The sequence below is a fragment of the Pongo pygmaeus genome, chromosome 1 (genome assembly GCF_028885625.2).
Source record: "Pongo pygmaeus isolate AG05252 chromosome 1, NHGRI_mPonPyg2-v2.0_pri, whole genome shotgun sequence".
Taxonomy (NCBI): Eukaryota; Metazoa; Chordata; class Mammalia; order Primates; family Hominidae; genus Pongo; species Pongo pygmaeus.
This window is the reverse complement of record NC_072373.2, coordinates 96,946,539-96,974,326: the sequence shown is the minus strand read 5'-3', so window position 1 is coordinate 96,974,326 and position 27,788 is coordinate 96,946,539. Positions and strand designations below refer to the sequence as shown.

Here is a 27,788-nt window from a genome sequence, read left to right as displayed (position 1 = left end):
ATATGTATGAAATTCCTTTATTCTCTCTCACACTGCTGTCCTTTCCACAGACATGTACACACATGTGCACACACACACAGGGACACACACAGACACACACAGCTGGGTTCTCCATTCAGCTCTTGATAGCCAGGTCACGCCTCCTCCTGGGTCTGGCTCCGATGGGCAGGAGGCTGCCTGAGCTCCCTCTAGTAGAGGCTGTGTTGGGCACAGTAGCGGGCACACAGCTGCCGGTGGTACTGCAGGTGGTAGTCCTTCACCAGCTTGCCCAAGATGTAGAGGAACTCGTCGAAGCAGATCTGGTTATCCTTGTTCTTGTCTGCGGCCTGGAACAACTCTGTGATATAGTATGGCTCCTTCCGGCCCTGAGAAGTGGGCAGAGCGTCAACCACCCACCCAGGCATGCAGCCCACCTGCCAGGCTCCCCACTGCCCACTGGGAGGGGATAGGGTAACTGTGGTCTAGCCTTGCCTGCAAGGAAATGACTCCTCACTCCAATAGTTAGTGACTAGGACTCTGAATGCTGCAAAGTCAGGCTCAAGAGACAGGGGCATAGTGGGTGCCCCCATAACCAAGCCTGGAGCTAGCTGCATGTGTGCAGACAAAGGAGATAAACTGGGCACCATTGATGGTTTACTGTCTGCAGTGCCCAAGAAGCACTGGCATCCCAGACGACTTCGCATCCACCGGCAGCAGCTGTTTATACTTCTCTTCACAGCTGAACTGGAGGCTCCTCTGGAGGAACACCCCAGCCAGGGCTTCCTCAAGGCAGGGCAGTGCCTTCCTCCTCCACACTGGGAGCTCCCCAAGAGCAGAGTTGACCTGGCTCTCGAGTCTGCGTCCCCAGCGCTGCTGCAAGGCTGGTGCCCAGGGGGTCAGAGGTTTGCATGCCTGTGCATTTGCCTACATCAGGAGCAATTCCCAGGCAGATGCACAGCATGCGAACCTCTGACGCCCTGGGTGCTGGGCCCACATAGAGCGCAGAACAAGGGAAAGGACAAACCAGGAGCCCTGGAGCTGTCCAGGTTGTTCCGAGGCAGGTGGCCCAGATATGGCCCTGAGGGCTGAGAAATGGGGATGGTAGAGGAGAGGAAAGAGGCATTTGAAGTGGAAGGAACAGCATGAAGAAAGTCAGGGGCCAGAGCACAGCATGGGGACAGAGCGGAAAGAGACAAGGTGGGCATCGGGAGCACTGGGCAGGGCGGGTGAGGCAGCTTCAGCAAGATTTGGCTGGTGGGCATGAGGACCAGTGTGAAGCCCTAGAAACCATCTTGGGGAAGCAGCTGTGGACAGGTTTGCAGCCTCTCTCTCCCCTCAGGGCCCACCCCCACCACCTGTTCCTGTGATCTTAACTGTTCCACAAAGCTGGTTACCCAGAGAGGAGCTGGAGGCTTCCTGCCCGGGACAGGCTCTCCCAGCTTCCCTCACCTCGGCCCACCTTCCCCAGGGCTGCCTTCTGTGTCCAGGTTCTATCCCCGAAAGGGCCCCGTACCCGGGTGGGGCTGTGACCCCCATAAGTACAGGGTCTGGGCCATGCTGGTACAGTTTGCCCTGGAAAGGACAAGGTTTCCTGGAAACAGGACCACCCACAATCACTTCCCCCTCGCTCCGTCCCTCTCTACAACCCTCAGAGTAACACTCCAGTAAGCAGAGGCAAGGCTGGGTACAGTTTGCCCTGGAAAGGACAAGGTTTCCTGGAAACAGGACCACCCACAATCACTTCCCCCTCGCTCCGTCCCTCTCTACAACCCTCAGAGTAACACTCCAGTAAGCAGAGGCAAGGCTGGGGAGATGGGAAGTGACTGAAGAAGAGCCTTTTCCTGGATGGAGTGGCCTTGAGTCAGGATGGACCAGAAGTCCTCTGGAGATGACAGTCCAGACACCCCGGGGCATGGATAGAGAGCAGCACCCCACAGACACCCTTGCAGGCCCCAAGGAGCCCAGTAATCATGGGTCTAGGTCTGATGACAAAGAAGATGGGCAAGGCCTGAGGGCTGTCTAAGCCCGGATTTGGGAGCTGGGCCTGTCCAGGTCTGAGAGACTCTGGGGATAAGAGGTGGAAGGGGAAGCAATGTTTCCTAACCCCACCCCACCCTATTCCTCCCCTGGTTAGGGGGGCCACCGCAGCCCCTGCTATCCTTCCCCCAGGCATGGGGGCAGGAGGGCCAGGCTTGTGCAGCCCAGGAGAAGGGGCTGAGCTCAAAGGGCTTGGAAGGTGGCATGGGGTGAGGGGCAGAGGTGCTGCCTGGATGGGCCTGTGGGCAGAGGGGAGATGGAGGGCCTGTACTCAGGAAGCAGGATGGGCCAAGGCATAAACAGATTTGGGGTTAGGACTGAGTTCCAGGAAATCAGCTAAGTTTGGGCTGGAGTGAGGCCAGGCAGGGAATTCTGGGAGAGGGAAGGACAAGAAACACAGCTGTGCTGGGGCCACCACACTGTGGCCACAGATCCTGCCGTCCCATGAATTAAAGATTCTCAGAGCCAGGCACCTGTAATCCTGGCACTTTGGGAGGCTGAGATGGGTGGATTGCTTGAGGCCAGGAGTTCGAGACCAGCCTTGCCAACATGGTGAAATCCCATCTCTAATAAAAACACAAAAATTAGCTAGGCGTGATGGTGTCCGCCTATAATCCCAGCTACTCAGGAGGCTGAGGCACGAGAATCACTTAAACCTGGGAAGCGGAGGTTGCAGTGAGCAGAGATTGCGCCATTGCACTCCAGCCTGGGTGACAGAGTCAGGCTCCATCTCCAAAATAAAAAAAAAAGATTCTCATGGGAGACAGCGCCCTCTGTAATAACCTCAGCATTTGCTTTCAACACTCACTTGCCACCCCAGAATCCACCCTGTACTGGTGCCCTGGCCCCACTTCAACCCCTACCCTGATCCCAGACCCTGCGCACCAAGCTGTCCATGAAGCGGGGCACGTTGTCCATGAGCAGGGCCTGCAACTCCTGCAGGGACAGGGTCTCCATATCGCCTTGCCGGGCTGCATACTGGTGGAAGCAGTGGATGATTTGGAAGAGGGATTCCTCCACTGGGGTGTCTGTCATGACTGCTGGGCCCTGGCCCCAGGCAGGGGGCAGACAGACCTGGAGGTGCAGGGGTGCAGCAGCCGGGGGCAGTGGATGGAGAATCTGGGAGAAGAGAATAGCACCTTGTCCCAGCCAGTCCACAGATGGTGCTTCCTCCAAGAACCTTCCACCCTCTTGTACCTGCCCACATTCCTGCACCCTGTCTCAGGCCCCCAGGGTCCCTGCACTCATCTGACCCCTTGCAAACGTGACTCAAAGTCGCTGCCCTGCAAGAAGCTTTCCTGAAAATTCTCAAGACAGGACTCTGTCCATTCGCTGGGACTGAGGGCTTCCTGGGCACAGGAGCTGCATCCTCCTCCCTCCAACCTACCCCAGTTTAGCAGATGCCTCAAGTCAAGAATAAGGAGAAACTAAAGACTCTGAAGCAAGCCAGTGTTTGTGTTGCTTTCCAATAGAAATATTTTTAAACGCTTGAAAAGGCAGAATCTGCACTACCGTAAACTGTCTTGTGTGACAAACAGAATATTAGAATAACCACACTATGCAGAAAACTGGGTCCTGCTCTTGAGCCATTGTTTTCTTTCCCAGTTGAATGCACAGGCAGCACATGGATCCCACCTCTCTTCCTGCTGTCACCACACTGTGCCACCCTCTCCAGAGGGAGTCCCCATGCCATCAGCACCATCCCTTCAGCCCTAACATCCCATGGCCCTCCCAGAGCCTCTGTGCAGCTCCTCTCTGGTGCTCTGATGCCTGTGACCTCCCACTCCCCACTTCCTCTGGAGATGAGACAAGATCACCCTGTCAGGTCAGCGGTGCTCCCTGGACTCTACAGATAGGAATCAGGACAACTGCTGCTTCCACCACTCATGGAGCCAGCCAGGCACCAGGTAAGCACTTTGTACAAATTATCCCATATCCCACGTAACCCTCACATGGGCCATAGGAAGCAGGCATCTTTACCCCCATTTTCCTAAGGGGGAAATGAAACCCAGAGAGGATAAGTAATTTCCCCAAGATCACACAACTGATCCACCTGGAGCTTCATTCAAACCCATGTCTTTGGGAACAAGCCCAAAGGCATGCTTTCAGTTCAGGTCCTACACCCACCTTGGGCCACGATTGTGCTGTTGGGATGCCCATCCACACTGTACGTGTTCTCCAAAACAGGTAAGCTGTCCCCAACTCTGCTTTTTAGAATCTGCACAGACCCAACACAGACCCTCACCCCCACAATTCTCTTGGAAGAGGCACTGACCTGTCACTGTTGGGGTGAGGATCCAAATCCACAGATCCAGCCCGTAATTGATCTCAGAGATTCCCCAGCGCTCAGGCAGGAGGCACCTGTGTGAGCCGCGAACCCACCACCAAGCCCCACATCCCACCCATCCTCAGCGCCTCCAATTATGGCAGCCAGTGTTGTGATGCTTCACAGGTCCTTCAGGACTGAGCCTTAATTGCATTCCTGAGGTGACATCACAACACTTAACTTGCTAAGATTAACTCAACCAGTTTCAGGGGCCCACATCCCTTGGAGCAGGATCTGAAGCATCTAAGAATCACAAAAGGTCCCATTATCTGTCTCCCTGCCTCAGAGCTTGTCCTCTCAGCTCCAGGGCTTGGGTGGGGTCAGACACACACTTAACTACATCTCCCTGGGGTGTCCTCCCTCCATTAGCGAACCCCCAAACTCCACTGTCATGAAGCACATTCATTCCTTCACTCATTCAACAAGTATTCTTGAGTACCTACAGTGTGCCAGGCCTTCTGCTAGGCAATATGCATCAGACACAGGGCCAGCTCACAGGGTGGGGAAGTGTGAGGGGACAGTCATACACTGTCACTAGGCACGTGGAAGCCAACTAAGTGACACAGACAGGTGCTCCAGACACCCAGAAAGGAACACCTTCCGCCTGGGGAGTTGAGGGGGGACTTCCTTAGGGAGGTGATATTTCAGCTGCGACTTGAAGAGACATTTTGAGTTGCAAGGAGGAAAGGAGGACCAGGCACTCTAGACAGAGGATATGGCACAGGCAAAGGCCTGGGAGTGTAAAAGAGCGCAGCCTGTTCAGGGGATGGAGTCCACAGGGTGCACAATGAGAAGTTAGAAGAAACAAGGCTGGAGAGGCAGGAGGGAGACAAGACCGGAAGACCCTGTGCCAAGCTACAGCTGTGACTTTATCCTATCCAGCTCATAGTCTGTCAGTGGAGGCAGACATCTAGCCAAAACTCCAAGATCCTTACTTAGAAAAGCACCACAGACTTGGTGCCAAACATGCATCTCCCACCTCACAACCCCTACTACCCATCGCCAGCGCAAGACTGTGATATACACACAAGAGAGGAAGCTAATAGAGGATTTTTTAAATCAGTTGGGTGATGGATGGGAGGTGAAAGAGAAGTGGTAGAACCAGATTTGTTTATTAGTAAATCACCGACTGCAATGTGGAAGTCACCCTACTATGAGGGGGGCCAGACCTTCAGGCTCGACATCCCTATAGATGCTACCTGGGCCCTTGAGTGAATGACAGGTGGGGTCCCCTCTGCCAACTCACCCCAACACAAGATTTCTCCCAGCAGGCCCCTTCTACTTGGCCCCATTTCACCCCCACACAGCTCCCTTGCAAGGGCCCGCACAGGCTGATGACTGAATCTTCCAGAAGGGGGCGCCAAAGGGCAGGTCATCAAACCAGAGACTCCATCTATGCATCCCTGAAAGTTGGAGAGAAAATCATAGGTAGATGCTGAAGCCAACAGCTTTTCCAGTTTGCTGGGTGAGCCTTCATCTACTCAACATAATGATTTCCCCAGCAAACAAGTGGTTCATCAATACACTTTTCTGTTTCTAAACTAAAAACATGGCTTGAATTTCTCAGCATTGCCAAGCTAGAGCCACAAAACATTGTATTGAATTCTTTGGTTCAGCCATCATCACCCTGGCAATTTCTCCCAAAACAATTAATTAAACATATTTTAAAAATCATCAGGAAAATGTCCACCATTGCAATATCCATAACCAAGAAACAAAAATAAAAGCAAAACCTTAAAACTAATTAACAAATTTGGTATACCCATATGGTTCACTGTTGGACAATTGCTGGATAACAGCTTGTTGTTTAGAAGAAACTTCATTTCTGACCTATGGCTGGGGATGAGGGACAGACTGCACTCCTTTTCACCCTACCTTTTGTTCACTCTGGGACGAAACAACCCCCTACACCATGCCGATACCCAGTGATGATCCCTTGCACAGCTGCGCTGTAACTGCACTTTTTGCTTAATGTTATGCTGTGGACATCTCACATGCTTAATCAATGCTAGCCTGATTTTTAGCGAGTACATAGCGATCATCTGTTTGCATTTATTAAATTTTGTCTTATGAATCCATTATTGTTGGACATTAAATTACTTTTATTTATACATTTTAATGTCAACTCTTCCTTAATGTTTATCAGAATTTTGCCACGTGTTAGGTGCTAGGTGCACCTGTGCTAGGTGCTGTGGAGAAAGGGGATGGAAATGAATTGAATAACATTCTGCCTTCCAGAAACTCATAGTCTGTAGGTGGAGGCAGACATCTAGCCAATACTTCAGGGTACTGTACTTAGAAAAGAACAATAAACATGGTGCCAAGTATGCATCTCCCATGTCACAACCCAACCACCCACAGCCAGAACTAAGATTGTGATCTTGACAAACACAGTCTTCATGTCTTTCCAGTGTGCAGACCAGTCACTGAAAACAATGTCCTGTGACATCCAGAAGCCAGTACAGCAAAGGAGTAGCGCTTTCTGGTGAAATTGAGAAAGGAGGTTACCCGAAACTGGCCCTGAAGCACCCCCATCCCCGCTCCGGCTGCACCCAGGGTTTTAGACAACTCAAGGACTGGAAATACTTCAAGAAGGATAATATTCAATTTCTGACTAAGAGGGCGGTGAGGTGGTGGTGAAGAGGATCAAGTAATTACCTTAAAAATTAAAGAAATCTCATATGGTATTTGAGACGATGAATCGGGTTATACTGATGGAATACTGAGGGATTTTTGCCAGTTCTTACCAGCGTATATCTATTTTCTTCTTTCCAGACCTTTTTTATCTTTAGGATTAGAGCAACCTGATATCCCAGTCAAAGCCTCAAGAATATCTGATATGTGTGTTAGCTGGGCTGTGCTTGAAGCGGGGACTGCTAGATGCATTAGAATCCTCACAGAAAATGTGATAAAGAGAAAGAAAGGGAGTCCCTAGGCTGCTTCTATAGGACCAGGAGGCTGCTGGAGAGTGAGAAGATGATTAACGGTATTAAGTTCTTCCTCTTTGCTGAGCACTGCTCCATGGGCTTTACATCCACCCATTCATCTCATCTTCTTAACAATTGCTGAAAAAGCCCAGGGAATGACAATTACAGGAGCATGCTGGAGACACAGCTAGTAATGCAGAGGCACGTTTCTAACCCAGGCCCATGGGCCCCACATACCCGTTCTCAACCACTACATTACCTTGTCCCCAAATAACAGGGAATCCAACCTTGGGGAGAGCAGGAGAAGGGCCCCATGGTTAGAGGAAAGAGCTGGAACAGAGGTGCTCAGGTGGGAGCCATCCTGGGCTGACAGAGGGGCAGAAAGAAGGGCTGGAGTGGTGTAAATGGAGCCCAGAAAGACAGCAGATGAGGTCTGAGGGGCAAGCAGAGGACAAGCCAACAAGGACTTTGCAAAATTTGGACTTTAAGCAGGATGGGAAGCCACTAAAAGTTCTTAGTAAGGGATATGCCATGTTCATAGCAGCTTTACATGCTATTGTAAAGCTGAGAGTTCTCCCAAACGTAACCTATAGATTAGTGCAATCCCAATCCCAAAGTCCTTGCTGGAATTTTTGTAGAAATTGACAAATTAACTCTAAAAGTATATAGACAGGCCAAGAATAGCCAAGAGAATCATGAAAAAAAAAAGACATGGGAGGATCTACAGTACTAGATGTTAAGATTTATCATAACAGCTCCGGTAACTAAGATACTGCCAAGCTGGTTCAAGGACAGTCACGTAGATCAACAGAACTAAATAGAGGCCTGAGAAAAAGACACACGTGTGGTATATTTATTCTGTGAGAAAAGTGGCACTGCTGAGCACAAGCTTTTCAGTACATTTTATGGGATCGATTGGATGCTCATTCTCATGAAACTAGACCACACAAGCAGACAAAATGACAATTCCAAGTGGATTGTAGGTCTAACTGTGGAAAGTAAAGTCATAAAGCTTCAATAACATATGCAAAGATATTCAAGACCTCAGTCTTGAAGATTTACTTCTATATTTTCTTGTAAGATTTTTAGTTTTAGCTCTTATGTGTAGGGCTGTGACCTATTTTGAGTTAATTTGTGTGTATGAAGGAAGGAAGGGGTCCAGCTTCATTATTTTGCATGTGGCTGTCCACTTGTCCCAGCACCATTTGTTGGAAAGACTATTCTTTCTCCATTGAATTGGCTTGGTGGGCTTGTTGAAAATTAATTGACTATGAATGTGAAGGCTGAGAATACTTTATCATGAACTGTTAGCTTCACCCATGTAAAGATATCTTCTCTCTGCTCTACCTCCTGTCAAAATCTGACATGACTCTTGCTCAAAACAAGCTTTGTTTCCTGAGTTCCGTGGCCTTGTCTCATGTGGAGTAATCATGTCCCATTAACCCCCTCCCCACCCCCACTCCACCTCCACCCTGTGGGCCACCGCCCTGCCCTTTCCCAGCTGTTTTATCATCTGCTTTTTCAATTAGGACTATGTTTAAAACATTTCCCCAATTCTTAAATATTCTTTGAGTGATTGATTCCAAATAGCTACATTATATGGAATTCCTGAGCCATTCTGACTCACAACACTTCTGACGCCAAATGTGTGGGGGTTATATTTCCTTTTTTTAAAAATCCCCACACCAACCAATTCTCCAACACTCTGAACACCATTGGGGTGTCGTGCAATTCCATTCTGATCCTAACTACCCAGAGTTAGCACAGACCCCACAAGGTGAAGGCTCAGCCCCACAACACTGCCCCCACTTCAGATGCCAGTCGCAGCACCTGACCGCCCATACTTCTGACTGACTGGCTAATACTGGAGGTTCCTACAAACCCCCTCCTCAGGTTAGATAATCTGCTACAAGAGTTCACGGGACTCCAGGAGGCACTTTACTCATGATTACTGGTTTATTACAAAGAATACAACTCAGGAAAAGCCACGTGGAAGAGACACACAGGGCCATGTATGAGGGGCAGCACCGAGCTCCCAGGCCCACTCCAGGCACCCACCCTTCTGGCACCCCACCCGCTCAGCAGCCTAACAGCTCTCTGAGCCCCATTGTTTGGGGTTTCTATGGCAGTCACTTTATTTAGTCATGGTTGATTAAATAATTGGCCACTGGTGATTGAAGTCCTTCCCCAGCTCTCTGGAGGCCCAGCGTGGGGCTGAAAGCTCCAGCCCTCTAATCACATGGTTGCTTCCTCTGGCAACCAGCCCCATCCTGAAGCTATCTAGGGGTCCACCAAGAGCCACCTCATTAGCACACACTCAGTATGGCTGGAAGGGGATTGTTATGAATAATGAAGGATGCTCCCTCACCCCTGTGGTTCAGGAGATTCCAAGGATTTCAGACGCTCAGTGTCAGGAACAGGGACAAAGACCAAATGTCCATTTCGTATCATCACAGGGATTCCATGTGTATAGGCATCAAGATTTACATAACCCACCATTACTAAAAATTTAATTATTTTAATTTGTTCCTGTTTCTACCAACTTGATTAACAATTGTATCCCCAATATACTATTTTATGCCGTGTCCTCTGGTAAGCATTGGAGAGAGAAAAGAATACAAATTAAGTAAGAAAAGCCCTCTGCCTTTCAGAAGCTTTTGGTGAAGATCTCTTTTTTCAGCAGGTGCAAGATTGGTGCCCGACGTGGGACTCACAACCTGAAGAAGGGCAGGAACCACGAAGGACCCAGCCACGTGGTACTGCCTCCAGCGACAAACAGGGCGAGGTGGGTGCTCGGTGGCGCCACCGTGTGGAAGCTTGGGAAACAGAAAACCAATTCTCTGCGCTCAGGGCCAGAGTTTTGTCCTGGGCCTCTGACTGGGGCCAATTGTAACAGGAACAGTCCTGACTGTAAGTCAGAATCCTACAGTCCCCCTCGGCCAGGGAGCCTTCCTGGAGTCCCCCCTCCCCCGCACTGCTTTCTCCAGCTTGCCAGTTTTAACCTACACTGCCCGGCCTCGTCTTAAAATTGGGCGAGATGAGGAACGATCATTGCCAACTTGAAATTTGGTTGAACAGATAAATTTCTCAGGGTACGCATGGGTCACTTCCCAGCACTGTCTGTGTATGTGGCCTCCGAGAAAGCAACCTCCCTTATCAGGCTAACAGAATTGACAGTAAATCCTCCCAGCAAACCCATTCGACAGGATGGTGGGCGTTAGTCCAAACTGCACCATTTTGTAAGCCCCCTGCCATTTTGCAGACCCTGGTCAAAGTGAAACATTCCATGTGGATTCGGGCCACGAGAAACATCCTGCCTAACCACCTGACCACAAGGCACAAGAGCATCCTTATCATACCCTGCCAGGCAAAGGCCCAACTGGAGGAACATCCCTATCATATCCTGCGGGTCAAAGGTCCAAGAAACAGCCTATCACATCCCGCTGGAAAAAGGTCCAAACCACCTGATCATAGGAACATCTTATCAATATGCTCCCAGTGAGCTAGCCATACTGCCCAGACCCCCACCTAGACCTATAAATTACCCCAGCCTGTAAGCGGCAGGGGGCTCTGGCATTAAGCTTGTCCCCCACCTCCTCAGGTGTTGTGCTGGATATAAAACGTGCATTTCCATAGAGCTGCCGACTCTCTGTATGTCTTTCTTTAACCCTTGCCTTCCCTTCAAAATCTAACAGTGGGATCACAGGCTCTGGGCTGCAGCTGGGTGTTCTCATCCTCCAGTGTGGATGGCTCACAGCAGAACTGAGTCCTAATAATCTCTTGTGAATGCTGTGGAACTCACTCTCTGTCTCTCTGTCCCACTCCCCCAACTGCTGCTCGAGTCCAGAGATGCAGCCGGCCAACACCACCCAGAAGGACCCCAAACAGAACAGCTGGCTGTGTCGGAACATTCCCGTGGCTCCCTCTGCCCTGTCCCTCTCACCGTGGCTCCTGGAAGTGCTCTATGGCCTATTGAAAGGATGCCCTGACAAAGCTTCCCCGGGTTCCCCCACCTGAAAAGTGATTTCTCCTCTTCTGAATTCCCACACACTTTACCTGAACCTTTCTGAAGACACCTGCCACACTCGCTAGTTCGGCCAATGTTTATGGAGTACTCTGCACTGGAGGCTGGGGGCACAATATAAGACATGGCTAGGCGGCAGCAAACATAGCATATGTGCGGCCAGGGCTGTCACTGAGACACGCAGGGACATGGGGATGATGGCTCTGCCTGGAGAAGGTTTCACAGAGAAAGTGACCACTGAACTGCTTGGGGACCTGGGGGCTTCCGGGCTCTGTCCCACTCCACTCTGTCACCACCCAGTGCCTTATATTGGAGTTCTCTCCTGGGGCCAGAGCATTGCTCAAAGCATGGTCCACATCCACTCCATCTCCCTGCCTCCCTGACACCCGCACACCCAGAACAGAGTCAGCACTCACAGCATAAATGAATGGATAAAATACAGCAAAAAGAACAAATTGCTTTCTGTCCTCTTCCCCCAGCAACTTGAGATCTTCTAGAGACCCAGGAGTACGTTGCTTCTACCTCAGACTGGGGAGAGGGGAGCTCCCCAAAAAGATGGAGGAGATGAAGATATCAACCAGCCAAATTCCTGTTCACGACCAGCCTGTTGTGAGCTCTCCTAGAGGATCAGCAGTGGCTGGGAGGTTGGATGTGTGATAGGATGGGGTGGGTTTATGGAGAGTGTTTGTTCCAGACATGACACAGGGGAAAGGCTCACAGTGTTCAACCTGATGAGCAGGTGCAAAAGATAAGACCCCTATTAAAGCTAATTTGCTAAGATTTTCATTTTAGCAAAAACAAATGATCAGTTTTTTGGATGTCTCAAATATGTTTGAAATTTATGGAGAGGTTCCAAGATGGCCGAATAGGAACAGCTCCAGTCTACAGCTCCCAGCGAAGCAGAAGACAGGTGATTTCTGCATTTCCAACTGAAGTACCTGGTTCATCTCACTGGGACTTGTCAGACAGTGGGAGCAAGACAGTGGGTGCAGCCCATGGAGCATGAGCTGAAGCAGGGCGAGGCATCGCCTCACCCAGGAAGCACAAGGGGCCGGGGAATACTTTTCATAGCCAAGGGAAGGCATGACAGATGGCACCTGGAAAATCAGGTCACTCCAACCCTAATACTGTGCTTTTCCAGTGGTCTTAGCAAACGGCACACCAGGAGATCATATCCTGCGCTTGGCTCGGATAGTCCCACACCCACGGAGCCTTGCTCACTGCTAGCACAGCAGACTGATATCGAACTGCAAGGCGGCAGTGAAGCTGAGGGCAGGGCGCCTGCCATTGCTGAGGCTTGAGTAGGTAAACAAAGGGGCCAGGAAGCTCGAACTGGGTGGAGCCCACCACAGCTCAAGGAGTCCTGCCTGCCTCGGTAGATTCCACCTCTGCGGGCAGGGCATAGCTGAACAAAAGGCAGCAGAAACTTCTGCAGGCTTAAACATCTCTGTATGCCAGCTTTGAAGAGAGTAGTGGTTCTCCAAGCACGGAGTTTGAGATCTGAGAACTGACAGACTGCCTCCTCAAGTGGGTCCTTGACCCCCAAGTAGCCTAACTGGGAGGCACCTCCCAGCAGGGGCCAACTGACACCTCATACAGCCAGGTGCCCCTCTGAGACAAAGCTTCCAGAGGAACAATCAGGCACCAACATTTGCCGTTCTGCAATATTTGCTGTTCTGCAGCCTCCACTGGTGATACCCAGGCAAACAGCGTCTGGAGTGGACCTCCAGCAAATTCCAACAGACCTGCAGCTGAGGGTCCTGACTGTTAGAAGGAAAACTAACAAACAGAAAGGACATCCACGCCAAAACTCCATCTGTACGTCACCATCATCAAAGACCAAAGGTAGATAAAACCACAAAGATGGGGAGAAACCGGAGCAGAAAAGCTGAAAACTCTAAAAATCAGAGCACCTCTTCTCCTCCAAAGGAACGCGGCTCCTCACCAGCAACGGAACAAAGTTGGACAGAGAATGACTTTGACGAGTTGAGAGAAGAAGGCTTCAGATGATCAGTAATAACAAACTTCTCCGAGCTAAAGGAGGATGTTCAAACCCATCGCAAAGAAGCTAAAAACTTTGAAAAAAGATTAAACGAATGGCTTACTAGAATAAACAGCATAGAGAAGACCTTAAATGACCTGATGGAGCTGAAAACCATGGCACGAGAACCACATGACTCATGCACAAGCTTCAGTAGCCAATTCAATCAACAGGAAGAAAGGGTAGCAGTGATTGCAGATCAAATGAATGAAATGAAGCGAGAAGAGAAGTTTACAGAAAAAAGAGTAAAAAGAAACAAACAAAACCTCCAAGAAATATGGGACTATGTGAAAAGACCAAATCTACATCTGATTGGTGTATATGAAAGTGACGGGGAGAATGGAACCAAGTTGGAAAACACTCTGCAGGATATTATCCAGGAGAACTTCCCCAACCTAGCAAGGCAGGCCAACATTCAAATTCAGGAAATACAGACAGTGCCACAAAGATACTCCTCAAAAAGAGCAACTCCAAGACACATAATTGTCAGATTCACCAAAGTTGAAATGAAGGAAAATATCTTAAGGGCAGCCAGAGAGAAAGGTCAGGGTACCCACAAAGGGAAGCCCATCAGACTAACAGCGGATCTCTTGGCAGAAACTCTACAAGCCAGAAGAGAGTGGGGACCAATATTCAACATTCTTAAAGAAAAGAATTTTCAGCCCACAATTTCATATCCAGCCAAACTTAGCTTTATATGTGAAGGAGAAATAAAATCCTTTACAGACAAGCAAATGCTGAGAGATTTTGTCACCACCAGGCCTGCCTTACAAGACCTCCTAAAGGACACACTAAACATGGAAAGGAACAACCAGTACCAGCCACTGAAAAAACATGACAAATTGTAAAGACCATCAATGCTAGGAAGAAACTGCATCAACTAACGAGCAACATAACCAGCTAACATCATAATGACAGGATCAAATTCACACATAACAATATTAACCTTAAATGTAAATGGGCTAAATGCTCCAATTAAAAGACACAGACTGGCAAATTGGATAAAGAGTCAAGACCCATCAGTGTGCTGTATTCAGGAGACCCATCTCACGTGCAGAGATACATATAGGCTCAAAATAAAGGGATGAAGAAAGACCTACCAAGCAAAAGGAAAGCAAAAAAAAGCAGGAGTTGCAATCCTAGTCTCTGATAAAACAGACTTTAAACCAACAAACATCAGAAGCCAAAAAGAAGACCATTACATAATGGTAAAGGGATCAATTCATCAAGAAGAGCTAACTATCCTAAATATATATGCACCCAATACAGGAGCACCCAGATTCATAAAGCAAGTTCTTAGAGACCTACAAAGAGACTTGGACTTCCACACAATAGTAATGGGAGATTTTAATACCCCACTGTCAACATTAGACAGATCAATGAGACAGAAAGTTAGCAAGGATATCCAGGAGTTGAACTCAGCTCTGCACCAAACGGACCTAATAGACATCTACAGAACTCTCCACCCCACATCAACAGAATATGCATTCTTCTCAGCACCACATCATATTTATTCCAAAAATGACCACATAGTTGCAAGTAAAGCACTCCTCAGCAAATGTAAAAGAACAGAAATTATAACAAACTGTCTCTCAGACCACAGTGCAATCAAACTAGAACTCAGGACTAACAATCTCACTCAGAACCACTCAACTACATGGAAACTGAACAACCTGCTCCTGAATGACTACTGGGTACATAATCAAATGAAGGCAGAAATAAAGATGTTCTTTGAAACCAATGAGAACAAAGACACAACACACCAGAATCACTGGGACGCATTTAAAGCAGTGTGTAGAGGGAAATTTAGAGCACTAAATGCCCAGAAGAGAAAGCAGGAAAGTTCTAAAATTGACACCCTAACATCACAATTAAAAGAACTAGAGAAGCAAGAGCAAACACATTCAAAAGCTAGCAGAAGGCAAGAAATAACTAAGATCAGAGCAGAACTGAAGGAAACAGAGACACAAAAAACCCTTCAAAAAATCAATGGATCCAGGAGCTGGTTTTTTGAAAAAATCAACAAAATTGATAGACCACTAGCAAGACTAATGAAGAAGAAAAGAGAGAAGAATCAAATAGACGCAATAAAAAATGATAAAGGGGATATCACCACCGATCCCACAAAAATACAAACTACCATTAGAGAATACTATAAACACCTCTATGCAAATAAACTAGAAAATCTAGAAGAAATGGATAAATTCCTGGACACATATAGCCTCCCAAGACTAAACCAGGAAGAAGGTGGATTCCTGAATAGACCAATAACAGGCTCTGAAATTGAGGCAATAATTAATAGCCTACCAACCAAAAAAAGTCCATGACCAGACAGATTCACAACTGAATTCTACCAGAGCTACAAAGAGGAGCTGGTACCATTCTTTCTGAAACTATTCCAATCAATAGAAAAAGAGGGAATCCTCCCTAACTCATTTTATGAGGCCAGCATCATCCTGATACCAAAGCCTGGCAGAGACACAACAAAAAAAAAAGGAGAATATTAGGCCAATATCCCTGATGAACATCGATGGAAAAATCCTCAATAAAATACTGGCAAACCGAATCCAGCAGCACATCAAAAAGCTTACCCACCATAATCAAGTGGGCTTCATCCCTGGGATGCAAGGCTGGTTCAACATACACAAATCATTAAATGTAATCCATCATATAAACAGAACCAAAGACAAAATCCACATGATTATCTCAATAGACGCAGAAAAGGCCTTTGACAAAATTCAACAGCCCTTCATGCTAAAAACTCTCAATAAATTAGTTATTGATGGGACGCATCTCAAAATAATAAGAGCTATTTATGACAAGCCCACAGCCAATATCATACTAAATTGGCGAAAACTGGAAGCATTCCCTTTGAAAACTGGCACAAGACAGGGATGCCCTCTCTCACCACTTCTATTCAACATAGTGTTGGAAGTTCTGGCCAGGGCAATCAGGCAGGAGAAAGAAATAAAGGGTATTCAATTAGGAAAAGAGGAAGTCAAATTGTCCCTGTTTGCAGATGATATGATTGTATATCTAGAAAACCCCATCGTCTCAGCCCAAAATCTCCTTAAGCTGATAAGCAACTTCAGCAAAGTCTCAGGATACAAAATCAATGTACAAAAATCACAAGCATTCTTATACACCAACAACAGACAAACAGAGAGCCAAATCATGAGTGAATTCCCATTCACAGTTGCTTCAAAGAGAATAAAATACCTAAGAATCCAACTTACAAGGGATGTGAAGGACCTCTTCTAGGAGAACTACAAATCACTGTTCAACGAAATAAAAGAGGACACAAACAAATGGAAGAACATTCCATGCTCATGGATAGGAAGAATCAATATTGTGAAAATGGCCATACTGCCCAAGGTAATTTATACATTCAATGCCATCCCCATCAAGCTACCAATGACTTTCTTCACAGAATTGGGAAAAAAAAACTACTTTAAAGTTCATATGGCACCAAAAAAGAGCCCACATTGCCAAGACAATCCTAAGCCAAAAGAACAAAGCTGGAGGCATCACACTACCTGACTTCAAACTATACTACAAGGCTACAGTAACCAAAACAGCACGGTACTGGTACCAAAACACAGATATAGACCAATGGAACAGAACAGAGCCCTCAGAAATAATACCACACATCTACAACCATCTGATCTTTGACAAACCTGACAAAAACAAGAAACAGGGAAAGGATTCCCTATTTAATAAATGGTGCCGGGAAAACTGGCTAGCCATATGTAGAAAGCTGAAATTGGATCCTTTCCTTACACCTTATACAAAAATTAATTCAAGATGGATTAAAGACTTAAATGTTAGTCCTAAAACCATAAAAACCCTAGAAGGAAACCTAGGCAATACCATTCAGGACATAGGCATGGGCAAAGACTTCATGTCTAAAACACCAAAAGCAATGGCAACAAAAGCCAAAATTGACAAATGGGATCTAATTAAACTAAAGAGCTTCTGCACAGCAAAAGAAACTACCATCAGACTGAACAGGAAACCTACAGAATGGGAGAAAATTTTTGCAATCTACTAATCTGACAAAGGGCTAATATCCAGAATCTACAAATAATGCAAACAAATTTACAAGAAAAAAACAACCCCATCAAAAAGTGGGCAAAGAATATGAACAGACACTTTTCAAAAGAAGCATTTATGCAGCCAACAGACACATGAAAAAATGCTCATCATCACTGGCCATCAGAGAAATGCAAATCAAAACCACAATGAGTTACCATCTCACACCAGTTAGAATGGCAATCATTAAAAAGTCAGGAAACAACAGGTGCTGGAGAGGATGTGGAGAAATAGGAACACTTTTACACTGTTGGTGGGACTGTAAACTAGTTCAACCATCGTGGAAGACAGTATGGTGATTCCTCAGGGATCTAGAACTAGAAATACCATTTGACCCAGCCATCCCATTACTGGGCATATACCCAAAGGATTATAAATCATGCTGCTGTAAAGACACATGCACACGTATGTTTATTGCGGCACTATTCACAATAGCAAAGACTTGGGACCAACCCAAATGTCCATCAATGATAGACTGGATTAAGAAAATGTGGCACATATACACCATGGAATACTATGCAGCCATAAAAAATGATGAGTTCATGTCCTTTGCAGGGACATGGATGAAGCTGGAAACCATCATTCTCAGCAGATCATTGCAAGGACAGAAAACCAAACACCTCATGTTCTCACTCATAGGTGGGAATTGAACAATAAGAACACTTGGACACAGGAAGGGGAACATCACACACTGGGGCCTGTCGTGGGGTCGGGGCAACGGGGAGAGATAGCATCAGGAGATATACCTAATGTAAATGATGAGTTAATGGGTGCAGCACACCAACATGGCACATGTATACATATGTAACAAGCCCACACGTTGTGCACATGTACCCTAGAACTTAAAGTACAATAATAATTTTTTAGAAAAGGTTAATTATCTAATACAGATTATATAATTAATTTAATAAAGAACCTCAATACACAAAAAAGAAATTTATGTGTATTCTCTATGGTTGGGCACAAATTTATGAATGCACATGTGTATAAATAAATTTAAGTGTGTCCTTCAAATATTTTGTATCAGGAATCAGCAAATTATGGTCTTAAAGCCAAATCCAGGTGGCCAACCGATTCTGGAGATTAGTGTTTATTAGAAACAGCCTTTGTCATCCACGGGGCCCTTATGTCCAGGGCTGCTTCTGGGCTGTGGCAGCATCTGCCCGTCTTGCTCTGCGCAATTACTGGTGTTTTGTTATCTGATGACTGTTGAGTTCCTGGGCAGACTCTGCAAAAACCTGCCAAGTGATATAAATTTGTCAGTTTTCATTAATTTCTTTCAATGTTTGCTTTGTATAATTCAATATTATGTTCTTGTGTATATAAGGATAAGACTATTGCCAGGTGCAGTGGCTCACAACTGTAATCCCAGCACTTTGGGGGGCCGAGGCAGGTGGATCACTTGAGGTCAGGAGTTGGAGACCAGCCTGGCCAACATGATGAAACCCCATTTCTATTAAAAATACAAAAATTAGCTGGACGTAGTGGCGGGTGCCTGTAATCCCAGCTACTCAGAAGGCCGAGGCAGGAGAATCGCTTGAACCCAGGAGGAGGAGGTTGCAGTGAGCCAAGATGACACCATTGCACTCTAGCCTGGGCTGCAAGAGGAAAAGTCTGTCTCATAAAAAAAAAAAAAAAAATTTAAAAAAAAAAAACAAGAAAGAAAAGAAAAGATAAGACTATTGACTCTTGGTGACTTGCACACTAATCAATAAGAAATATTCTTCTTTTTCATTTAATCCATTTTCTTAGAATTCTTTGTTGTCTTGTATTAATATTGTTGTCCCTGATTCCTTTTGTATTGCATTTCTTCTCTTCCTTTTTTTTTCTAAACAATGATGATACATAACTCAAAATGAATCATAGACCTAAATGCAAAACACAATATTACAAAACTCCTAGATGGTAGCATAAGAGGAAATTTGATCATCTTGGTTTTGGTGATGACTTTTTAGATGCAACACCAAGGCACAATCCATGAAAGAAAGAATTCATAAGCTGGACTTCTTTAAAATTAAACATTTCTGATTTTTGAAAGATATTGTCAGGAGAATGAAAAGATAAGCCACAGACTGGGAGAAAATATTTACAAAAGACATATCAGACAAAGGAGTGTTATCCAAAACATACAAAGAACTCTTAAAACTCAACGATAAGAACACAAACCAAACAATTAGATAATGGGCCGAAGACCTTAACAGACATCTCATCAAAGAAGATACTGCAGGTGACAAATAAGCATATCAGAAGATGCTCCACATCATATGTCCTCAAGGAAATGCAAATTAAAACAACAATGAGATACCAGTACACACTTATGAGAATGGCCAAAATCTGGAACACTGACAACACCAAATGCTGAAGAAGGATGTAGAGCAACAGGAGCTCTCATTCATTGATGGCAGGAACACAAAATAGTGCAGCCACTTTGGAAGACATGTTGGTGCTTTCTTAAAAAACTAAACATACTCTTACCATAGGATCCAGAAATCACACTCTTCGGGATTTACCCAAAATAGTTGAAAACTTATGTCCACACAAAAACCTGCATACACATGTATATGACTATATTGCACAGTGGTGAAGTTCGGGCTTTTAATGTAGCCATCCTAAACAGCATGCATTGTACCCACTAAGAAATGTCTCATCCTTCACCCACCGCCTGACCTCTCGCCCTTCACAGTCTCCAGTGTCTATGATTCTACTCTCTCTCTCTACCTCCATCTGTGTGCATGATGTACCTCCCACTTACACATGAGGGTGCACAGTATTTGATTTCCTGTTTCTGAGTAATTTCACTTAAGATAATAGCCTCCAGTTCCATCCAGGTTGCTGCAAAAAGCATCATTTCATTCTTTTTATGGTTGAGTAGTAGTCCTCTCTCTCTCTCTCTCTCTCTGTGTGTGTGTGTGTGCGTGCGTGTGTGTGTGTGTGTGCGTGTGTGTGTGTGTGTGTGTATCTTTTGCCACTAAAAGTAATATTGCCATCATATGGGAAACTGGGAGAGGGAGAAACAGGTCCCCCTGGTTACATAAGAACTGACAGAGAAGGAAGTTGAAGAAAGATGATGGGTGGAGAAAATAGGTCCCACCTAGGGAGACATCACATCAGCTCTATGGAGCCCCAGAGTGCTTAAGGGGCTGGCACTAAATGAACCAGGACCTGTTGCGGCCTACAAGGAACATTGTAAGGGGGTAGCAGAAAAAGTCCATTTCAGTGATTCATCATCTCCCTTTCCTCACCATGTCCCAGGGATTCCCCTGCCTTCCCAACCCTCTGCCCCTACCTGGGTCAGCCTTTCCACAGCAGGTTAGGGCACATTATAGCCAAGGGCACAACTCCCATCTCCTACATAGTCTGTTTTGCATAGAAGGAGGAAAAACACTGAAGACTTTCTGGGAAGTTAGTGCCATGGGGCAGGAAAGAACTTTTCCCACTCCCTGCCTCCAGGCTCATTCCACGGGGATCACTCCACCACTAAACCTAGATAGTGAGGCCCCTGACACCAGTCCCGCCACCTAAATCCAGGGCTTCTGTGAGGGGCTGACCAATGGTTAGCAATGAATTAACCCTGCTTCCCTCCCTGGACTTTGAGTTCCCACAGGGCAGACCCTGATGCGACCCAAGACCTATAGCACAAGGGATAAGAGTAAGGATTTGATTCAGGCTTTTCTTTGTTCATGATGATTTGTTGTGTTTACTAGCTGAGTAAACTGGGAACATCTCAACTTCTCCTTTCTTAAAATAGAGATTGCAGCACCTGCCTCTTAGGACTATGAGGGGAGGGTTGAGGAGGAGGCAGGAGCAGCAGGTATCTTGATGTTTAGACATTAAAATGTTCACTAAGCAGTGGGGGTCACAGAACAGGCTGTCACAACAAATGTGTGGAAGGACTGGGAGAGAGAATAAACAAGACCATGCTGCCTTCGGGAGTCTGAAACTCCATCCTCTTTGGGTCCTGAGGCCCAGTGCTCTTTTGTCCCATTTCCTGACCTGCTACTACACATGTACCGCTGCCTTACCCTCAAATCAAGGTTGAGCCAGAGAAGACTCCAGGTGAGGTCTCTGGGGTGGGGTGGGACCTGGTGACCTGGGACCCTGGCCAGAAATCCTGAGCACAGCCTCCTGGGTGTGTCCCACCCACCTGATGTGGGGCAAGGCTCCAAGAAACAGATGACAGAGGTGCCCCAGGCCTCCCAGCCCCTGGGAAGAGCCAGGCTGAGCCTTGTAAAGGACTGCTCTTTGTCCAAACACACACATCTCACTCATCCTTCTCTTCGTGATGCTTCCCAGCTCTGGTAAGTCTCACTTGCCTCTTTGTGTTTTCTAGAAGTGCCCAGTGCCCAGCCTGCCACGCTGCCTGTAGGAGGCTAAAGGGCTGTGGACAAATACTCAAAAGCTGGGGTCTAAGCCAGCTCTGCCACTAGCTGGGCTGTGTGACCTTCACTCAAGCCCGAGAGCCCACATCTGTACAACCAGGTGGCTGGACCAAACCTGTCTATTGCCCCTTTGGAGTCTTCTGAGACTACTCCTGTGGAAATGTCCCCAGTGGGACCTGAGCACAGAACCCCTTTCCTTCCTGTCTTCTTCCTCCCTGGATTCATACTCCTTTTGGGATCCCCATTGCTGAATCCCTTCCCCAGCTCCACCCCCACAGAGGGAGGAGAGCTAAGGGGCCCCTGCGAATGCTTTGGAGGCTCTCCAAACCCCCAGGCCTGGGACCTGTAAATTCTCAGTCCATCTCTGGGCACAGGGCTTGGCCTCTGGCCTTGGCCTTAGCCTCAGATTCAAAAAGCTTTGAGTGGCTTCTCTTAGTCAGCTGCTGGCACGGAGCTTTCTCCTGCATTGAGAGGTGTTGGGGGTTTATTGTCAGATGCCCACATGCGTTAGCCAAGGTCCTTTTCTGGTTCTTTGGAAAGTGTAGGAAGTGAGAGCTGCACTGTCCTATTTTTCAGGCTTGGGGTGCAGGCCAGCCCAGACCGACTACTGGCTGGAAGATCTGCTTTGGGAAGTCAGACCTTTTTATTTAAACAGGGTCAACCCTTGGTGATTCGGAGGGTGCAGATAATTCCCAAGAGCAGACATGAAGCAACTCCCACCTCACTCCCACCCCATCCAGCAGCTTAAGAACCAGGGAGTTATTTCTGTTCCTTGTAACAGAGGCCATTCCTGTTTCTCATTCCCAAGGGAATGCAGGAAGGGCCCCCTGTGCTCAGGACAGGACTGTGTTTCCTGCTCACACTCACGTCCATGCTCACATGTGCACCTGGAGCCTGCACGCACAGTTTCATGCAGGGCTTGCACTTGAGTCAAGGTGGGGCCCACGGTGTCTGGTTCCTGAAGCAGCCCAGGAGGGTCAGACACCAGATCACCAAGGCCATTGTCCTGCCCCCATGACTCTCACCCTGACTGTGAAGCTAGAGGAGATGGATTTGGTGCTGTTTTAAGAGTGGGGTCTGCCATGTGCTGGCTGAGGCTGGGGGGTACCAGCTTAGTTCTTCCATGTGTTGCTGGCCCCCAACTCTCCCTGCTTCTCCCTCTCTGAAGCACTGCCCAGAGCTGGACTTCCGCCATCCACCTGCATCTCCTCTTGGCCCTGGCCAGGATGAGCTAGGTCTCAGACTTGGTCCTACCCTCTCATTTTTGAACAACTTATCCCATCACATTTAAAAAAAATCAAGTTCCTTCTGCTCCATCTTAGGGCTGTTTTTACTCTGTCCTCAGCCCTCCTTCTGACACCCCCACATAGAGACCTTAATTCAAACGAAGGTAAGAAATGATTGTCTTTATTTCCTGAAGCCTTTTTGAAAGCAAAGATGAGCAACACTCAAGCTGAGAGGTCCACAATAGGCATGATCGACATGTTTCACAAATACACCAGACGTGATGACAAGATTGACAAGCCAAGCCTGCTGACGATGATGAAGGAGAACTTCCCCAATTTCCTCAGTGCCTGTGTGAGTTAGGGTCTACTTTCTCTATGTTGATTGGACCCTGGCATGACTGAGGATACATATTGCTATGTGGCCTTGGACAGGTCACCCTCATCCTCTGATTAAAAAGTCTCCCATTTGCAAATAGAGCTTTATTGCTTGGATCATATGGGAATCTAAGGATGGTAGGTGAAAAAGTATGAAAATGGGAAAGAGTTATACAGATATAAAGGAGGTTATTAGATGGTCAGCAAAGTGTGCAGCTTGAGGGCAGTGCACAGTGCCCTCCCAGCGCCCACTGACCCTCTTTCTCTGAGACTGAAACTCACATGCTCAGGTCCTGCTTCCCAAAGGCCTCATATCAACATCCCTGAGATTACTGGGAAAGGACTAGAAGTTCCATTGCTAGTAGAAATCAATAGCCCTCTTTGAAATAAAGAAAACTCATTAGCAAATCTGAAAAAAGCTGTGGGCTACTAGGTACCAAACGGTCTAGATGACCAACAGCAGGGAACCCAGAAGATGAGTTTGGTGGAAAAGGAGAAGAAAGGAGAGGAGGTCAGAGAAAGAAGAGAACAAATCGTGAGGGCCAATTTTGAGGCCCTGGGGTAGAACTAAGGTAGGCAGTGCCCTTAAAGGCTGGGGACAGGCAAGAGTGAGGCTGGGGCAGGGGACTTCTCACCCCAAGGTCACTTAACAGAGCGCCTCGGGACAGGACCTGCCTCCCATCCTGAGGTGTGAGACAAAAAGTCTCTCTAGAGAACTCCAGTGATAACACTCACGTCCTCACCCTAACTTCACCCACTCACCCTGTGCTCTCAGCCCTACCACCACACCTGTGCAGATCTAGGCACTGGTCTCTGTCTCTGCCTCCTCCTCTCCCCTCCCAGTCCAAAACTTGTTTGTGATTGAATTTTTCTTGTTTGTACGTTTTTCTCTTCACAGGACAAAAAGGGCATACATTACATGGCCACTGTCTTTGAGAAAAAGGACAAGAATGAGGACAAGAAGATTGATTTTTCTGAGTTTCTGTCCTTGCTGGGAGACATAGCCACAGACTACCACAAGCAGAGCCATGGAGCAGCGCCCTGTTTCAGGGGAAGCCAGTGACCCAGCCCCACCAAGGGGCCTCCAGAGACCCCAGGAACAATAAAGTGTCTCTTCCCACCAGACACTTGCCTTATTTCCTTCTTCTCTTTGGTGACCTACATTGTCAAAACTACCAATTCCAGGTTAACTTTGTTGGAGAATTTCCCCCACCCCCATCCAGTGGGTCAACCAGGAGTAATGTCCCTCCAGCAACGTTCCCCCTGTGGCCTCCAGCAGAGCTGAGCTCCCTCTCACACAGGTCCTGGTGTCCGCCTCTGCCCCCGCTCCCTAAATGCAGCCACCATGGCAGGTTCCAGGTGGAAGTTGGTAGAAGGCCTCCGCCAGGTCACAGCAATTCCCCTCCTTGTCAAGGCATGGACCAGGGTCATTCAGACACATTCAGATACTACACTGAGGAGGAGCTGGCATCTCTCAGTGTGCTCCTGCCCTCCCACTCCCACCCCAGCTGTTCTCCAGGGCTTGGGGAAACAGAAACCACTCACATAGGGATTCCTGGATGGCATCAGGCTCAGGGCCCTTGTGGCTACGAATGGGAGGCTCAGCAGTGCCCTGAGGATGGGCTTCCTTGTCCTGTGGCCTGGGCTCCAAGGTCTGTGTCCTTTCCCTGTGCTGTGTGCTTGTGTGCATGTGCCTATGTTGATGACCCTATGGAAGTGAGAGGGAGTCACAGTGATGCTTAGCTGTCCTAAATGATGGTTTGCTCAATGCCAGGACGGGGTTTCCGGTGATGGATGAATATTCCAGATTTTAAGGAGCTCTAAGTGGTCCAGGATTCCAAGTAATGCGTCTGGCCGGAAAAAGGCAGCACCACGGAAATGCCCTAAGGACTGACACAGAGAGCTCATGTTGACTGTGATGAGAAATTGCAGCATCTCTATCTGGCAGATAATGGAGTAGTTTGTTATTGGTAGTCTACTCCAGGCCAGGCAGTGTGCTATGAGCTGAGGATGCAGAAACAAGCAGGACACAGTGCTGTCCTAGCAGGGCACTGGCGGGTCTCTCCATGCAGGCCACAACACAGGGTCAGTGTTCACCTGGGGTCACTTCCAGGCCATGTTCTGTGCAGCTGCCCTTAGTATTCTTCCTTGAGGCTCACATCATCTGTCCCTATCACTCTTACTAACCTGGTCAGTCTCCAGCTAACCTCTCAATCAGGCAAACATTCTTCTTGGAGGAATCAGGCAACTATCTCAAAAATTCTCTTTCCATCCCACCAGCAGAAGTGTGTAAGATGGGCTATTTGTTCTTCTGAATGACTGCTCCACTCCACACTCACACCTCTGTTCACAGACCAGCATCTCCTCTCCTCATCAGGAATCTTCCTTCCTGAACATATTCTGCACCTCGTCAGCCTTCAGGACTGATCTGCCATTTTCACCTCTAAATCCCCATGTCAGACCATTAGTTTTCTTCTCTCTCCTTCTCTCCATTTCTCATTCTCATTCCACCTGTTCTTGGAACTCACAGAGACCTGCAGTCCCTGGGCTTTCATTTTCTCCTCCCAGCCCCCTGCTGCCTTCTCTATGCAGCCTGCCCTCCATCATCCACCCCAGAATTGCTCTCTTTCCTCTCTTAGCTCTGTTGCCCGCTTTCCTTGGGCCATACCTTCCCTGCAGATCTCCAGCCCAGAGCCATCTTCCCCCGTTGTCCTCCTCTCTATTCCACCAGGACTGCTGGTCACTGCTCAGAACCGTCATGCCAGGGTCCCAAGTGTGGGTGCCTGACTTCCTCTCTGCCCAGCACTCTCTGAATCCCTCTTGTTCAGCCAGCTGCTGTTATTCCAAGAATGCGCAACATACCCCCCATCAATATATCTCAGTATTTCATGTCTCAATACCAATCTTTTAAACTACTGCCTCTGCCAGAAATGTCTTTTAACACTTCATCTGTCTCATTAACATTACATTTCAAGACTGAGCTTTAATGTCAATATCTCTTAGATATTTAGAGGGTGAACCACCATCCCTTCACCCCAAAGAAATGATCTCTACTTCATTTGTGCCTCCCTCACCATGACTCCATTCCTACCATAGTGGCTACATTACTTCAGATTCCCCTAATGTCTTTCCATCCAGACTTGGAATCATGGAGGGAAAACACTGTTACCTCAGATCTCCTGGAACCCAGCACATAGTAGTACTGGATTCCAGCTCATAATAAGTACTCTATATCATTTTTTAATATAAAATGCATTTGTGTAAATTCTGGTCAATACTACCTCATGTAAACAGCAGTGTAAAATCTAAAAACTTCCAGTCCTGGAGCAGGTTATGCAGCTTAGGAGAGGACCCCAGAATCTGGAAGTAGGCCAGAAAGGATAACGCAAATGACTGAACCGTTCCCTGAGGACTCACGTACTGATCTCCCAGAAGAAAAGAGGGTCTCCCAGGGGTGTGGTTGCTGGACTTTCAATCCATCGCTACAGTCCAGAAGGCAACTGGACACTCCTAATGTGGGCCTGCCCTCTCTTTATTTTTCCATTTCTTATTTCACCTGATAATATTCCATCCAACTGGCAATGGCACATAAAAGTTAGAATGGAGTGTGTGGACAAATACTTCTTCATCTTCTTGTCTAGGATTAGAAATCACCTTCTCAAGGGAGCCTTGTCTAATGTTCCTGAGACTATTTCACACTCTCCAGGCTTATGCCAATGCAGGACTCATCACATCTATTCGGATATTCTGTTTATACACCCATGTCATCTCAGAAAGGTGATCACAGGGCAGGGACCACATGTCTGCCATACAGTTCCTAGTTAAGATCCCAAATCCTGAGATATTGCTGATTTGCTATGGCAGGTCGTCAAGAGAACTGTGTCATTCCAAACTCACCAAGGTGGCTTATAGAACAGAAGCAGATGGATATAAAGAGGAGAGGGGGCCAGGCCATCTCCTCAACCACAGCCAAGAGCTCCAGTCACCAGATAGAAAATTGATTTGATTTCATCCAATATTCCTTCGAAAGACTGTCAAGGAATAGGGTGGGGGCAATGTGTCACTTTGCATTGGAAGGAGGACATTTTAGAGAAAGGCCTAAAGGCACAAGTATTAGTGTCATATTGATCAGAATTCAACCTTTGTTCTAACACATATTAGAGCAAGAATTTACTTGATTTGGAATAATTAATAGCTACTGGATATTATATTGGTACTAAAGAGAATACTTGACAGCTCTATGCCCACACTCACATTACAGCTGATGTGAAAGAGATTCTGGAAATCCAAACGTTCCCCAGAAATTCTGATATCAAAACATCCCAATAACTTTTTTTCTTTTTCAGACAAAGTCTCACTCTGTCGCTCGGGCTGGAGTGCTG

The 27,788-nt window shown here is 47.2% G+C and overlaps 2 protein-coding genes across 3 annotated transcripts; one reads left to right on the top strand and one right to left on the bottom strand.

Moving 5' to 3' along the window:
* Positions 1 to 27,788, bottom strand: LOC129036819 (protein S100-A15A). Its single transcript, XM_054488447.1, has 3 exons — positions 27,661 to 27,788; positions 2,902 to 3,135; positions 1 to 365 (listed from the first exon to the last, which is right to left on the bottom strand). Exons 2-3 carry the CDS (start codon positions 3,049 to 3,051, stop codon positions 189 to 191), a joined length of 327 nt encoding a protein of 108 aa, XP_054344422.1. The 5' UTR covers positions 3,052 to 3,135; positions 27,661 to 27,788; the 3' UTR covers positions 1 to 188.
* LOC129036823 (protein S100-A7-like) lies at positions 9,432 to 24,530 on the top strand. Of its 2 annotated transcripts, XM_054488458.1 has the most exons (4): positions 9,475 to 9,861; positions 9,950 to 10,054; positions 23,226 to 23,383; positions 24,305 to 24,530. In XM_054488458.1, the coding sequence occupies exons 3-4, from the start codon at positions 23,243 to 23,245 to the stop codon at positions 24,467 to 24,469; spliced, it is 306 nt and encodes a 101-aa protein (XP_054344433.1). In that variant the 5' UTR covers positions 9,475 to 9,861; positions 9,950 to 10,054; positions 23,226 to 23,242; the 3' UTR covers positions 24,470 to 24,530. The 2 variants fall into 2 exon arrangements, 1 of the variants encoding a protein (XP_054344433.1); XR_008502660.1 differs by lacking the exons at positions 23,226 to 23,383; positions 24,305 to 24,530 and adding an exon at positions 11,773 to 12,098 and having other exon boundaries at positions 9,432 to 9,861.

What these genes read in the sequence shown, in the direction of transcription:
- LOC129036819 (XM_054488447.1), bottom strand. Translation starts at nt 3,051, where the DNA reads ATGACAGACACCCCAGTGGAGGAATCCCTCTTCCAAATCATCCACTGC. An exon ending in CCCGCTTCATGGACAGCTTG is followed by an intron (nt 366 to 2,901) that starts GTGCGCAGGGTC and finishes CCCACTTCTCAG; the next exon opens with GGCCGGAAGGAGCCATACTA.
- LOC129036823 (XM_054488458.1), top strand. Translation starts at nt 23,243, where the DNA reads ATGAGCAACACTCAAGCTGAGAGGTCCACAATAGGCATGATCGACATG. An exon ending in CCAATTTCCTCAGTGCCTGT is followed by an intron (nt 23,384 to 24,304) that starts GTGAGTTAGGGT and finishes TTCTCTTCACAG; the next exon opens with GACAAAAAGGGCATACATTA.